This window comes from Acomys minous (genome assembly GCF_964271855.1).
Source record: "Acomys minous genome assembly, chromosome: 13".
Classification (NCBI taxonomy): Eukaryota; Metazoa; Chordata; class Mammalia; order Rodentia; family Muridae; genus Acomys; species Acomys minous.
In genome coordinates, this window is record NC_140495.1 from 45,210,292 (window position 1) to 45,226,014 (window position 15,723).

The 15,723-nt window shown below is 47.6% G+C and overlaps 1 protein-coding gene across 1 annotated transcript in view; it reads right to left on the minus strand.

The window, feature by feature from the left end:
- The window catches only part of MYO5C (myosin VC), an 80,335-nt gene extending 72,479 nt beyond the window's left edge, over nucleotides 1–7,856 (minus strand). The window contains exon 1 of the mRNA XM_084754568.1: nucleotides 7,728–7,856. Coding sequence (XP_084610694.1) covers nucleotides 7,728–7,754 — 27 coding nt within the window. The 5' untranslated portion in view covers nucleotides 7,755–7,856. The remainder of the gene's footprint in view (nucleotides 1–7,727) is intronic.
- Between the last annotated feature and the right edge of the window lie 7,867 nt (nucleotides 7,857–15,723).

The window sequence follows — 15,723 nt, forward strand, 5'->3', positions numbered from 1 at the left end:
TTTGACACAGTGAAGGTTTTCAGTTACAAAGCAAATTTTTGTGGGGGAGGGGGCTGGCTCAGGGGTTAAAAGTATTTACTGCTCTTGCAGGGAGACCCGGACTTGGCAACAGCCTATAAGGAAAATTCCAAGGAATCTGACACCCTCTTCTGGCCTATACAGGTACTAATTACGTGCATATGGCACATACAGGTACATACATACACATAAGGACGATATTTAAACCTTAAAAAAAAAAGCAAATTCTGGGCAATCAAGTTATGAGACAGGGCCTCTCTGCAGCCATATAAGTCAGGCTAGCTGGAGTGCAAGCTTCTGGGAAATTTCCCTATCTGTCTCCACATCCCTGTAGGGTGTGGTACAGTTACTTGGCATGTGGTGTCTGGCTTCTATGTGTGCTCTGGAGAACTGAGCTCCAGCTGTGAGGCTTGCATGGCAAATGCTCTCACCCACCGAGCCAACTCCCCAGCCCGAACTCTACATTTTGCTAGAGTTGGTACCTGGCATGGTACCTAAACACTCCAAGAGCTGGAAAAAGGGCTGAGATTTATATATTTCATTAGTTGTGTATTTTATACAAAGGACAGAACAAGTGTGAAAGTAGCTAGTGCAACGCACGCTGAAGAATGTAGAGGACGTGTTGAGGTGCCACACTCACCCTGAGTTGCTTTAGGAAACTGCAGGGATTGCAGGCTGGATGGAAGGGCAGAAGGGTGGACAGACACAGTAGAGAGGAACAGAGAAAATATCCCCGCTGGATGGAGACTGGGAATAGAGCCTCGCACAGGGCTCCTTCAAGGTCACTTGAAGCTCCAGAGTCTCAGGGCGGTCAGAGGAAATATAGACCAGAAGTCTAGGGCATCAGTTCCCCGGGCGGGGCGGATAAGGATTGCTATCTGTTAGTTGGTATAAACTGTATTGATTAGAGCTCATTAAACATAGATTGTGACTAAGTCATCTGAGTGGATTTAATCCTTGGTAGACTGCTAGACAGGAGCTTGGTGAGATGTGAGATAGGAGTAGGGAAGCTTTGAGAGAAGAGAGGAGAGGGAAGGAGGGAGGGAGGGAGAGAGAGAGAGAGAGAGAGAGAGAGAGAGAGGGAGGGAGGGAGGGAGGGAGGGAGGGAGAGAGAGAGAGAGAGAGAGAGGGAGGGAGGGAGGGAGGGAGGGAGAGAGAGAGAGAGAGAGAGAGAGAGAGAGAGAGAGAGAGAGAGAGAGAATGAGAATATGAAAATAGAAGATTACCTCAGCAGACAGTCTGGCAGTGGCCCAGACCTGTATAGCGCCTGATAGAGCCTTACACACAGACACGCCTCTTAGATATACCACACCCACCACACGCATCCTCGTCACCGTGACCACACATTTCCTATCTCAGGTCTGCTATTAGAAATGTTTGTTTATAACCCGATATGTCACAAATGATTAAAAACGCAATATCCCAATGCATCAAGAATTAGTCATTATAAAACGTCAGAGCTAAAAGCATACTTGCAACCATCTACTGCAAGTTGTCAAGTTTAGGGGTGCAGAAAGTTTATTTCAGTCATTGTGTGAAGGGGGAGAAAGTTGAGGTGTTCAGATGGCAGCCCTGCTGGAGGATGAGATCCTTGTGGTCCAAACTTCCAGAGGAACTTGGGGCCATCACTGAATTGACCAGTTCTCTCATTTTGCTGATGATCCAACTCAAACCTAGATAGGCCAAGAGTGCACCAGAGAGACTCTTAGAGACCAAGATGCTAGCAGGGCCTGAGAGTGGCTCCGAGGACGACCCTGATGAGCCATCTGCCTGACTGTCCAGGGTTCTTCTAGTGGATTCTGAATTCATTTCTGCTAGAAGTACCATTTGGTGTCGGGCAGTGTTAAGATACACGTGACTTTCCTCTTCTTTGCTCACCTCAGCATTGTTGGTCCTAGCGTCCCTGTCCATCCACTGCCTGAGCTCTAGAACCCTGCACCTGACACCCAGCCTGCTAAGCAAATGCTACAGTTTACTCAGTTCCATGAACAACCCACTGTCCCTCCTTCCTCACATTCCTCCGCCCACAAGGCAACACTCTAAGCCATACGAGAGCTAACTGAAGCCATTTAGATAAATACACCCAAGCTGTGCAAACAGAGGAGCCAGCGTTCACATGACTCCTGCATGCTTCTGGGCCGTGAAGCATCCTGGAATGGCCAGCCAAGCTTGCTGCAGGGCCAACAGCTGAAAGGCTTTGCTGGCCTTCCTCACCGAGGGGGCTAGGGAATGAAGCAAAGCTAGGACAGGAGAGGTTGAGGAAGCAAAAGGGCTCAAGAATATACCAGATTTGGGCTGGAGAGATGGTTCAGAGGTTAAGAGCACTGACTGCTCTTCCAAAGGTCATGAGTTCAATTCCCAGCAACCACATGGTGGCTCACAACCATCTCTTCTGGCATGCAGGCAGAATGCTGTATACAAAAAAATAAATAAATAAATCTTTAAAAAGAAGAATATGCCATATTCTCCCCCATCACAGGTGCATGTGAGCTTGTGACCCACCTGTCTGAGGGTCTTCTTGAATTTACCATGTACACAGCTTGAAGGCTGATGTGTGGAACATACAGTGACAGGAACATTCTCCTGGGTGTACTTTCTGGATTGGAATCTCCATGCTCAGGGCATCTGAGCCAGACAGGTGACACCATGCCTCTTTTTTCCCCCCTCTTCACTCATTCCTTGTAGGTCCCTCCTTGAAATCTCTAGCCCTTCCATGTGACAAACTGTTTCCGTCGAGTTCCGACTACTTTCCCAACTGCTCCATCACCTGCATCTTTGAGACCACAGCCAAGATCGTATAAGGGAGCTCAGATTGCCTCTCCAGAACCTTCCAATACCAGGACCCCGTGTCCCTGGCAGCTCGCATGGTCCTAGGTCAAGTGGTGATGCTGCTTGTCTCTCTCAGCCCTCTTGCTCCTCAGCTGGAAGCCCGCAATTTGGGCTCTCTGCCTGACCGGACCAAGTAATCCCAGGGTGCTGTGACGCTGAGGTTTTAAACAGCCACCTCTCCACCAGCCAGGGACAGTTAGGCTCGTCCACCCTTCAGCATCCACCTTCAGTTGGGCACACAGAGACACCTTCACCCACATCAGCACCCCTGGTATACCCCAGCCTGAGCAAACAGAAAGCCTAAAGATGCTGACAAACAGATGGGAGAAGTGTACTGGCCAATTCCTCCACACAATCTACCCTGTCTGCAGTCACAACAAACGCCAGCCCTTTCTAGAACACTTCAAATCACCCCTGACTCTGCCTGTGACCTCCCACCCTTAGCTACATCCATCCACGCCTACAAACAGGCAAGTACAAAGAATCCCTCCGTTGTGATGCCTTCTTTGGTTCCTACCCAGGAGGCTTAACTGAATCCTCTTAAAAATCTCCTATCACTTTCACCAGCATCTGAGTGTCAAGAATCTCACTCACTCTTGTGCCTGGGACCCACAACTGCCTGTTCAAAAAAAAAAAAAAAAAAAAAGGAATGCCCAGTAGTTCCACTGTGCTGAGAAAAAGAAAAAAAAAAAAAAAAAAGATGTCATTTTTGGCTTCTTGGCCTCTTCCTTCCTTCCTTGTTTTTGACTTTTTAAACTACTCATAGATCAGGTGAGTCTAGCTTTCTGGGCTGAATTGAGAAAAGGGAAGATTGCTAGAAAGGTCAAACGGGAACGTCACTAACATGGACGCTGACTTGTGAGAGACAGGGACCTGGACAGTGAGTCTTCAAGGCACTTCGCTTGATCTTGTTCCTGGATTTCAGTCAACCTGCGTGGATACTAAGGAGTCCCTCACGTGTCCACAGCCACACTGCCCTGGTGTTCGCAGTCTTGCCTGTGAGTTCTTCACACACCAGCAAGTCAACAATGACGGCAGGTTCCTAAATGATTGTGCCTTTCTGGGCAATGCATATGTCAGCTCTGCTAAACAAACAAACAAACAAAAAACAAACAAACAGGCAGCACAGGAGCTTGGAGCCAACAGGCCCACAGGCGGCTCCTGGCTGAGCAGCTGGTACTAGGCAACATCACTGTGAAGACGGCCATGAGCGCACTGAAGTCCACCAGTGGAAAGGCTGCCTGGAGGATGGGCCTGGGACAGTTTATGGTCCTGTCACCTCTGCTGACAGCGGTCAAGGCTCTGTGACTTTCTCATTTCCTTACACACCTCCCCGCCTTTCAATCCTGTGCCATACCCTCCCGCTGTGGGTGCACACACGCTGGCTGCCTTTCTCACATCTGCACACTGCACTCATCGAGTGGCCCTTCCCTCAGCCATGTTGGAATTCCTTTCTTCTACAGGTCTACTGAAAGAAGCAACACCATGGTCCCACGGGAGTCACGTCTCTTCCCCCTTGTTGTTTCTGAAGGTAGCAAAGACTAAGCTCCCAGTCTTTAGCCACTCGCTTACCAGTTACTTGTGTCTACCACCACAGCGTGTACAGGCTTGGGACTCTTGTTCTTCATAGGCCTTGCCCATCCTCTGTGATATTCAGATGGAGCGAGCGTTTCCATGGCTCCCTGCCCTTCATGATGTGGGTGGGGCCTCGTGCTTGCTTTTCTCCCTCTTGCTGGATGTTGGGGTTGGAGTCGTTTAGGTTTTATAAAGAGCAATGTAACAGATTGGCAGGTGGGGGCAGGTAGCTAAAAAGCAGATGGACCTCCCAGGAGTCCTCTGGGTGGGAAAAACACTTCCATTCCTTGAAGATGATACAGGTGGGGACCAGGGCAGGGCACTGAGAGGCATCCGGATCTGACTCTGTCAGGCCTGTGTAACCTTAGGTAACTTCCTTGATCTGGGCTCTGTACAGAATGGGACGTGAAGCTTTAACCCATAGATTTGTTTTTGTTTTGTTTTTCGAGACAGGGTTTCTCTGTGTAGCCTTGACTGTCCTGGACTCACTTTGTAGTCCAGGCTGGCCTCGAACTCACAGCGATCCACCTGCCTCTGCCTCTCGAGTGCTGAGATTAAAGGCGTGTGCCACCACGCCCGGCTAACCCATAGATTTGTTTCCCCCGGACTCCTTCAGACTGAGGGAGGGTTCTGAGGACGATGTCTGGTGCATAGAAATTTATTCAGCTTTATGACGTAAGATAAAAATAACCATTGTGTCCCAGCTTTGGTTGTAGACAGAAACGCCCACTCCTGCGTGGACACAGAGCAAGCACGCGCATTTAGAGCATTCTCGTTGTGCCCTGGTCTTTACAAGCTACAGAGCTGGGGAGACACCCAGCTGATGGTGTTAACACTGGATAGGGTGCTGGGTGTGCTTGCTCCTCAGCAAAGCAGTGTGCCAAGCCAGGTGACTGAGCATGCGGGCCAAGCTGCGAAGAACAGCCAAGACTCCTGGTAGGGCGGGAGCCAGCTAGGAGAGACTGGCAAGGGGCTGGAAGAGGACCCAGAGGCAGGCCCTTCTGGCTGGGTTGGGAGTTGAGAGGGACAAAAGCTTCATGAAGGTTTTAAGTGGGGATCATCATCGGTCAGACCAGTTTTTCTCAAAGGGATTTCAAGTAATTTCAGCGTGGCACACTTCCAAGGCACGCTGCTGTGGAGAGAGGTGGGTCGCCTTCCACTTCCTGTGCCATGGCGTCTCTCGGGAGTCCCCTCTCTTCCTGGTACTGTCTAGCCCTGTGATGCCTCCTCATCTTGGACTGGCAGTGAGCTGCTGCTGCTCTCTTGGAATGCAGGTGCTCCTCTGTCCTGGCCTTGGCCCTCTGTTCTTTTGCAGCGAGGTGCTCTTGCCTTGGTTTCAGTGACCACACCAGGGCAGAGGGCTCCCCAGGCCCTGACTGAACCCATTCTCCACAGACACCCTGGCTCTGCACTCGCATCACTCCATTTCCCTGTCAGTCAGCTACTTCAACTACAGTCAGCTACTTCAACTACAGTCAGCTACTTCAACAACACTCTGGTTTAAAAAAAAAAAGTGTGCTTCATGACCTCTCTCGGAAACACTTCCTTCTCCCAGTGGCTCCAAAGCAACCATACACACCCTGTTCTCAATCGCCAGTGTCCATGTAGTCCTTGGTGTGTCCCTTCTCTGAGTATCCAGGCCGGTTTCTTTCCGCCTATCTCCACCCTCCATGTCCAGGATCTATTCAGATCCCTGACTGGTTGGGATCTTGAGGAAGTAGCTCACCTAGCCTCCTAAACTACCCCCCCTCCCGGCGCTCCCCATTTCTACTCAACCCCCCCTTTGCCAAATGACCCTTCTGCCTCTGCTCTGTCTCCCCCTCCCTCTCTCTAGGCCTCAGCAAACATCTGCTTGACATTTGTCACTTCAAAGAACCAGAGAATACGGCGGCAGGCAAAACAACAATTCTGGAATAAAACACCCCCCCCCTGCTCCCCTAAACACAGTGAATGCTTCTTCCTACAGAAAGATCTGGATCCCATCACCCTCCCCTCCCCCACCTGACAATATCCTAACTTACTTTTGAGACAGAGTCTTATTATTTAGCCATAGCTGCCTGGAACTCACTATGTAGTCCAGGCTAACCTCAAACCCAAGGCAAACCTCTCGCCCGAGCCTCCTGTGTAGTGTGATTACAGGCAGCTGGAGGTAGGGGTAAGAATTTTTGCTTCAAGAAAAACTGCTATTAAAAATAGGTCAATGATCTGTTATTTATCTGCAAACGTATCCAAAATGGCAGGGTTTGTTCCAGCATTTTCTTTTCCTGATAGTAACGTGAAGACTTAGAAATGTAGCTGGGTACCCGGTGCCTCACATTGTCTCTGAGAAAATATTCTAGACGAAGGGTTTAGCTCCGTGGTGGAGTGCTTTCCCAGAAAACACTAGGTCTTGGGTTAAGACTCTAGAGAGGTGTGTGTGTGTGTGTGTCTGTGTGTGTGTGTAAACAGAGACACTACAAAAGTGCAAAACTGTTGAGCAATGGTGTAAATGCGTCAGAGGGATATCCTCTGTGATGTGTGCTTGGAATTTATTTGTTAAACAAAGTGGAAGAAAATTAGCTGCCTCCTCCCCCACCGTGTGCCCCCCTGGCCCCCCACCCCCCACCCCATGGAAAGAGACTCATGACAAGTATCTTTTACTGTGCACTGATTGTGAACGTGCCTTTAAGTTTACGGTAGAAAGATGGGTGTGTGTGTGTGTGTGTGTGTGTGTGTGTGTGTGTGTTGGGACATGTCTTGTAATGCCAGAGCTTGGGTACCTGGGACAAGATCTCACAAGTCACAGAGTGAGTTCCAGGACAGCCAAAACCCTTGAAAACCAAAATCCAAAAACCTAGCCTCTGGAAGTTTCTCAGAATGCTCAGTGCTCAGGGTCAGGCCAGCTGGAGATGCTCTCCGAGCTAAGGTACCTTACATTCGATGGTAAGAACCCAACAGCACCTGGTCCTGGGCCCTTAGCTGCTGGTACTTGCGCTCAGACCACGCAGAGGTCCAGGTGGATAACCTGGGTGACTCCCAGGATTCCACAAAGCACTGCTAATCTTGCAGGAAACTTCCACACTTGGGAGGGCCTGGACCGTAACAAAGCTTGTCCTGCTGGATCGAAGCTCTTGCCAACAGCGGGACTCGGATTCCATCAGTGGCAGGAAGGAAGGGTCCGGGTGGTCCAACCATCCGGCGTGGGAATGGCGGCCCTCCTTGGGTGTGCCCACCCGCAAGGCGCCCGGGCTGAGCTCACAGCTGCTCCCGGGCTCCGCTCCTGCACCAGTCCCGGCAGGTGCACAGGTGCGTCCCTGAGCCCCTACCTGCGCGTAGAGTTCGGCCACCGCCATGGGCCTCCGCGCTGCGGCTACTCCTGCTGCAGGGGACCGTGTGCGCCCAACCAGTCAGCGGCGGACCATCTTGCTCAGAAGTTTTCCCAAGTGCCACGGCTCCTTACCGCCCCACCCCCACTCCCGGGGCCCGAGTTGGCAGCCGGATTGGTGCTCGCGGGCAGGCCGGCGCTGGGATTGGCCCGACCCAGGTAACAGGTGAAATAAACCGCCAGGGGGTCCCGCCCAAGTTCCTGCTCCCGTAACTGCAGTGGGTAGAGCATAGCGCTTACACGGGAAAATCAAAGAAGGAGTGAGCTAACAGAACTTCTACACCGAGGAAGGGGTCGGATTAAAAAAAAAAAAAAGGACGTTATCTGTGAGCATTTTATATGCACTAGAAAGGAAATTACAAGATGAAAGAAAATGCACCAAGAGATTACGCCGGCTAAAACCTCAGCTGACCTTTCGGGAGAGCATGCTTCTATCTCTCTTAAAGGGCACACAGGGAGGGCTGAATAAGTACGGGCCATTTTAGACGGATGCGGACTTTTAACATATGAAAGGCGTTAGTTCCACCTAAATTAATATATAGATCCAGTACACTGGGTTAAAAATCCTGGCAGTCCTTTTGTGTACTGACTTTATATTTTATATGGGTTAGAAGTCCATGAACAGCTAAGGCGATTTTCACAACAAAGAGGAAAGCGATCTCTGCTGTATGCCCTTGGGAACAGCCTTTTAAAGCAGGGAGGGGGGGTGCAGAGGGGGGGGGTAGGTCTCTCACTGGGACCTGGGGTTCACTGAGTTAGGCTGCCCTCGGAGCCCCAGAGCTCCTACTATCTCTATCTCCCCTGGCCTTACAGTGCCAAAACACCTGGCTTCTTATGTGTGCATTCCAGGGATTGAACTCGGGTCCTCAGGCTTGAGGTACGAGCACTTTATAGATAAAGCTATCGCCCCAGCCCTGTTCTACCATATATTCACGGGCAAAGCAAAGCTGGAGTCACTAAAACAGTGCACTACGTATGTAAGAGTGGGTAAGTGAGTAATAGAGCCTAATGGAGTCCATCCATAGAGTCCCACGTTGTGAGACATAGAAAAACAACAGATTTATGGCAAATGCTGAATAAAAAACAATATGTGGATTCATGGTTAGAAATTATAAGTGGCCGGGTGTGGTGGCAGATGACGGTAATTCTAGCACTGGGGAGACAGAGGCAGGAGGGAGGCCAGGCTTGAGCCAGCCCCATTGGGTTTTGTTCTTATTTGATATGGTACATGACAATGAATAGGGTATCTTATTAATTTGTGAGTGGATATATATTTGAGATTGTGGACTCACTAGGTTGCCTACTCTGTCCTCAAACTTGAAATTCTCCTGCCTTAGCCTTCCAAACATCTGAGATTACAGTTACACACCACCACAGAGCCTGATGGATGATTTTTTTTTTTTTAATTCAAACTGTTTTTTCACTTCTGGGATAAGCCCCACTTGGCTGGGGTGTATGGTGCTCATTAGATGTTTCTGGGTTTGGTGTGATGTCCTTTTGGGGCTCTGTGACTCCTTTAGTGGGTGCAGTAGTTTTCGCTGTTCTGTGTTTTGTTTGACCTTCGAGAGTTAGGAAGTGGGTGCTTCTGTATTTTATTAGAGTCTGTTAAAGATTTGTGTGATTTCTGAACCTTGAAGCGAAACCCCTGGAGCTGACGTGTGTGTGTGTGTGTGTGTGTGTGTGTGTGTGTGTGTGTGTGTGTGTGTGTGTGTGTAAGATCCTTAACCTGTCACTTTCTTGGAAATCCATTCTCATTCCCCAGACCTTCAGATTTGCCTTTCTGGGAATTTGTCCATTTCATCTACTTTGCTGGGACAAAGCTGTGGGTGGTGTGGCCTACACTCCTGGTTCTGCATGAGGCCTTGAGAGGGCGAACTCTAAAGCTGTGCTCACCCTCGGGGGGCTGCTCAGCTGTGGCCGGAGAGCCTCCACTTCTTGCGTGGCTGCACACCATGCTTCTCACATGTCTCCCTCTAGTCCTGGCTCGGCTGAGGAAGAGCCTCCCTCTTTCCTTCTTTCATCCCTGATTTGGGTAACTTACAACTTTTCTCACATTGTTTAGCCAACTTGATTAACATTTGTCAGTTGTGTTTATATTCTCTTTTATTTTCTCTATAAAGTTCTTTCCTTCCTTACTGGTTTTCCTTTATTTTGTTTGTCTTCGATTTGGTTTGTTTGCACTCCCTCAGGCAGGTTCTTAAAGTGAACATGTCAAGTTATTGGTTTGAGGCTTGCTTCTTTTGTTTTTTGTTTTTTGTTTTTGTTTTTATCGAGACCGGGTGTCTGTCTCGGTGTAGCCCTGACTGTCCTGGAACTCACTATGTGGACCAGGCTGGCCTTGAACTCACAGAGATCCACCTGCCTCTGCCCGTAACAGAGTATTTTAATATGTATATTAGTTTTTTTACACTATACAACAAATATCTAAGAGAGACAATTTGAGAGGAAGAAAGAATTATCTTGGGCCACAGGTTCAGTGGCTTTGGTCCACAGCTGACTAGCTTTTTTGAGGGGGTGGTGGTGGTGGTGGGACCCTGAACATCTCTCTAGAAAGCCCATGCTGGAGAGCTGCAATCTAGTTAGTTACAAAAATACGTTCAGAGGGCTTTATGACTTTTGTGTTGGGCTGCCTTTACAGCTGTCTGGGAGGATGCAGGTTGCAGGTTGCCCCTGCATGCCTGCTCCATGATCTTAAACTGAGCATGCTTAGGGATGGATGGGTCCCATGAGGTACAGGCTCCTCAATAGCGGCTTGGTGCTTCCACTGTTGGAGAGGGACTTGCTTGGGAAATTAGTTCCTTCCTTTTACCTGGACCAGGTAGCAAATCTGTGTCCATTTGTTGACGCTTGCTTTTAAACTCTATTTTATTTTATTTTATTTTATTTGAAGCTTCTACCTCCCTTCCACCAACCCCTTAAACCTGGGTATGAGAAAGAAGGTTAGTGGGGAGACGGGGGCGCAGACCTCTTTACTTCTTCCAGCTGTTTAGGGTCAATGGGTTCTTTTAGGGAAATACCAGTCTCTGTCAATAGCAAACACGGCAGCGGTCTCCTCTAAGCCACTGCTGCATTGAAACATTTCTCTCCCTCTATCCCCAAGCAGCCACACCTTCCAACTCTGGTCTCTCCAAATTGCCACACAGCATAGTTCTCCCTCCCTCCCTCCCCCCCTCTCTCCAGGCTCTCATGTTTATCTCCCTCAGAGTCCTAGACCATAACCCTCCCCGTACCACAGGAGGCAGTTATCAGCTGTGGACGTAGTAGCGCCCAAACTAAAACCCCACACTTGGGATCAAAACAAAAATATATAACATAATTGAGTTTACAAAGAACCCAAAACCTCTGCTACATCCATTCCTTCCACAGTGCCAACCCACTGTGCAGAGCCACGGGGGGAACACTTCACCCTCAGACCCTGGCATGAGCCAAATGTTCATATTTCTTCACAAATCTTGCAAACTTGTTTTTTTTTTTTTTGCCAGGCCTGAATATTTTAAGGGATACATTGCAGTGTTTCTGGTGCTGCTTCTTCTTATTGCTAATCATCTGGACCGGTTATTTTCAGCATCTAGACTGATTATTTCAATGACATTACTTAGACTGCTTCCACCTTCCCCATATCCACAGCCTGCCTGTGCATGGCAGCGGTTTTGGCACTTTGTGTCTTTTTCCTGAACATAATTCAGCTGTTAAGCTCCACCAATGGGTTCAAAAGTGCCCTAGTGTTTTCCAAGTTGCCATAAGCATAAATTGCTTTCCACGCTGGGAAAATGTCCAATCTGTTTTGGGCTCCTTTGAAAGGATAATTCTTTTTTTTTTTTTTTTGAAAGGATAATTCTTAAGGTCAATGTTTGACATTTCTCTCACCACAACAGACTCCTCTCAGCCGACTCTTCTCCAAATTGTTCACAGGAAAACCCAGGCTACGGGCTGTCTCCAGCCAACCTGCCAGATTTTCTCTAATTCCCATTTACTTTAAACATCCATCATATTTTGGCTCAGGCTTGTCTTAAATATCTGCAAATGAAATCAGTTCCTTTAGGAAGAAACTTTTTGTCATCTGCTTTGTTCCCAGCAAAACCTCCAAGCCAAGGCTCTGGAGGAGGGGTGGGGATAACGGTCCACTTGTCACCAAGAGATGTCCTCGCTCAGTGTTGGGGTCGGTAAAAGGCAAGTCTCACAGGCTAGCTTTTCTCCACGTGAAACCACATGTTGTAAGCCTAGTTTAGGACATTGAGGACCCGCCATTCCAGCAGTAGAGTACTCATGGAGGAACCACTGGTTGGGGCAGGTAGAAGGGAAGCCCTTCCTCCTGGCTGTGCTCGCTTGCAGCTTAGCCTCAGCGGCCCGAGAGCCAGGCTGCTTGCAGAAAGACCATGTTCCACCTGGAACCCTGTGTTCTTGGCTGCAAAAGGGTACGGTTAAGCTTCTGACTTGTTAAATTGGGAAATTCTGTGTGTGTATCTGTGTGCGTGTATGTGTGTGTGCATGTGCATACATGTACACATGCATGTGTTTTCATGCCACTGCCATGCCCAGGGGCCAACTTGTGAAGGGTTCTTTCTCAATTGAGGCTCTCTCTTCCAAAGTGATTCTAGCTTGTGTCAAATTGACATAAAAACCAGCCAGCACATATAGCAAGAGAAAAGTAACTAATACAATAAAATATACCACTCATCAAATTTAGCATGCTCAATCTCTCTACCCCGTCTCTGCTTCCTTTTTTCTTCCTTCCTTCCTTCCTTCCTTTCTTTTTTATTTTATTTTATTTTTTGGATCTTTTAAAAAAATTTATTTTTATTATAATTTATTCAGATTATATCCCTAATGTTATCCTCTCACTTGTATCTTCCTGTTCCCACTCTTCACCCCCCTTCCCTTCCCTTCTCTTCCCTTCCTTTCTGTTTGTTTGTGCTTTCCAAGACAGGGTTTCTCTGTGTAGCCCTGGCCATCATGGAACTCACTTTGAAGACCAAGTTGACCTTGAACTTAGAGTGCTGCCTGTTTCTGTCTCCTGAGTGCTGGGATTAAGTGTGTGCACTACCACTACCTAGCTTAGAAGGCCTGTGCTTTAAAAAAAAATTTTTTTTTTTTTTTACCAGTTTGACAGTCATGTTTCTTGATAATACAGACTTAATGATACAACATTTCAGTATTTTACTACTGATGAGATAAAGTTGGCATTTTGCTTCTTCGGTGGTAACTTTGCTGATGTCTCAAAACGTATGTGTTTACCACAATACTTATGCTTCATGAATAATTCATGCTCTCTTTATCAGTCTCACAGCACTTGTTAACTCCTCCCATCTGCCTGGGGATGGAATCCAGGGCCTTCTGCACAGAGGGAGCTTCCTAGTGCTGTTTTCATGACTAAGTTGCTCTGTAGCCCATGCCGACTGTCTGATCATGTAGCTCAGGCTAGACTAGAGCTTGCAGCTCTCCTCTCTCCGGCTGCTGAGAGCTTGTATAGCTCAGCACTTGCTCCAGTCCTGCCTGTCCTTCACCATGTCCCCAGGCCAAGTCGCCTCAGGATGCAAGTTTCTCTGCTGAACATGATCTGTCCTGTGTTTTCTTTCAATTCCAATGCCTGGCTCGCCCTTAGTGGTTTACACCATGCTAGTAAGATCCTAAGACAGGCTTGTACATGTTGTCACTTCCCCCTCAGTGTCCGTGCTTTAGTTTCAGCAGCACAGTAGGCCATGTCCAGGGGACAGCGGCATGGACTCCCAGGTCTTGCTCTGGGTGGTAACTGCCATATTGGAATCCCTTAGTTAAACAATGCCTTGCTTACTGACCTCTCTGCACTCCCATCCTGGGGCCCAGCAGCCCACACGTTCAGGAATACGGCACACCTCCAGGGCTATATGCACTTGCTGCTCCCTTCTCTCCTGTGAATAGATGCTATCTGGTTCGTTTCTGGTTACTGGCTTCCCACCCTTGCCCTGGTCCTCCACTGCCACGAACACCTACTTGGTTTCTGTGCTGACTCAAAGTTCAGTGGTGGAGCGTGGCTCAGGCTGGCTAGACTCTATCCCCCTGGACGCAGTGATCAAGGATGGGTGTAGAATTCAAACTGGCCAATGAAGCGCCCTGCTGACCTGTGTCGCTGGCAACGCTAACGGAGGCCGGATGGCAGAGCGGTGCTTCTGGGAGCTCTCTCTGTCACCACGTGGGGAGACCTAGGATACTGGGGCCAAAATAAAGAAAGGCAACGTATCTATCTCTGAGGCCAAAGAGTGGGCACCTAGACACCCCGCCTCTCCTCCCCATCTCAGTTACATAAGGAGGTGGATTGGCTTTGAGGTCAAGCTTAGTTTGACATCTACTGTGTTAGTTCAGAAAAGAATTCTAATAATATATCAAACGCCATAGCAAGAGTGGTTTTACCTTAGAGAGATAACCTTGACTGAGTTCTAATCTATTTAGAAAGAGAAACTGCAAATGTCAATTTTTTTTTTTTTGACTTTGAAATAGCTTGATGTAGACAAGACTGTATTTCCCTGGGCTAGCAGCTGACTGTAATTCCTGCTGTTGCGTTTCTGGTGCCTGTTGTGGTGGCCTGGAAAGTAAAGTCTGTGGTAAATGGGTGTGGTGAATGAGCCTGTGCTAACGTGAAAGTGGGACACAACCAAAGGTAGAACATACGAGTCATGTTTCCATACTATGACTAAAGATGAGACTGAGCCAATCACAGACTGTCCCTTCTCATCGAAGGAGTGTCACCTACACCCTCTGACTTTCACCCTATTCTGCACATTTGTCTCTCCTACTGCATTAAAAGCTGAACTTTTGACACAAAACTTGTTTAAACTTTAGAACTCCCACATTCCACCCTCAAATTCCTAGGTTCTATTATTTTCTGCCAGCGAATGCTGGGATACCTAGGCATAGCTTTCTCTTGAAGAAAAGAAGCCACCGTTCCTCAGCTAGCTTAGCTGATCTGCTCGCTTATGTGCCTGGCAGTTTTCTTATCACTGTTTTCCAGCACAGACAGAACTATGCCACTTTTCCATTTCTAAGACCCTTTAATATGCTCATTAGAAGAGACTATACTTACATCAATTAACCTTTCAGAGTAACACTTTGTTTTGTCTTAAAATGTGAAGAGAGTTTTTTTTTTTTTTTAAGATTTATTTACTATTTATACAGCATGTGTGCCTGCATGCCAGAAGAGGGCACCAGATCTCACCATAGATGATTGTGAACCACCATGTAGTTGCTGGGAATTGAAATCAGGACCTTTGGAAGAACAGACAGTGCTGTTAACCTCTGAGCCATCTCTCCAGCCCATGAACAGAGTTTATAGACATAGACAAAGCTTCTTTATATCTTAATCTTTATTTCAACAATTTTCTACAATAGCTAGGAGAGTACAGCACTAATGACAGATACACACTAAGCACAGTAGACAGCTACAAATTTAGAGCATAAAATGTCATTCTGATTTTGTTTTGGCTTTCCTTTTAGCATTAGGTGATATCCAGTGAAAAACTCATGTTTCCAAGGCTTTTTTTTTTTTGAAATGAGGTGAATTGTTAACATTCTAGGTCTCCCGTGGGATACTCTGGAATGGGTTCCGTTCACATCCGAAGAGGCTTGACCATAGCTCTCACCTTTCAGCGTTTCTGCTTCCTCACCTAACCACTTTGCAGAGATTAACTGTGTAGATCTAGACAATTCTTTTTCCAGATCCAAAGAAGAAAAAGATTTGAAAACTGCAATGTCCTGTTTCACTGTATTTCAAAGGCAGGTCATTTTCACAATAAGTTATAAACAGTTAAAGTAACACAGTATGTTAAATGCCGTGAGCTCATCTGTGCAATATTGCTGGAACAATTGAAACCTTCCAAGAACAGAAGAAAATCAATATTACTTCAGGAACCCACAAAAGAGCATAATTAGGGATCATAAATCATAACACATATTCATACTTAAAG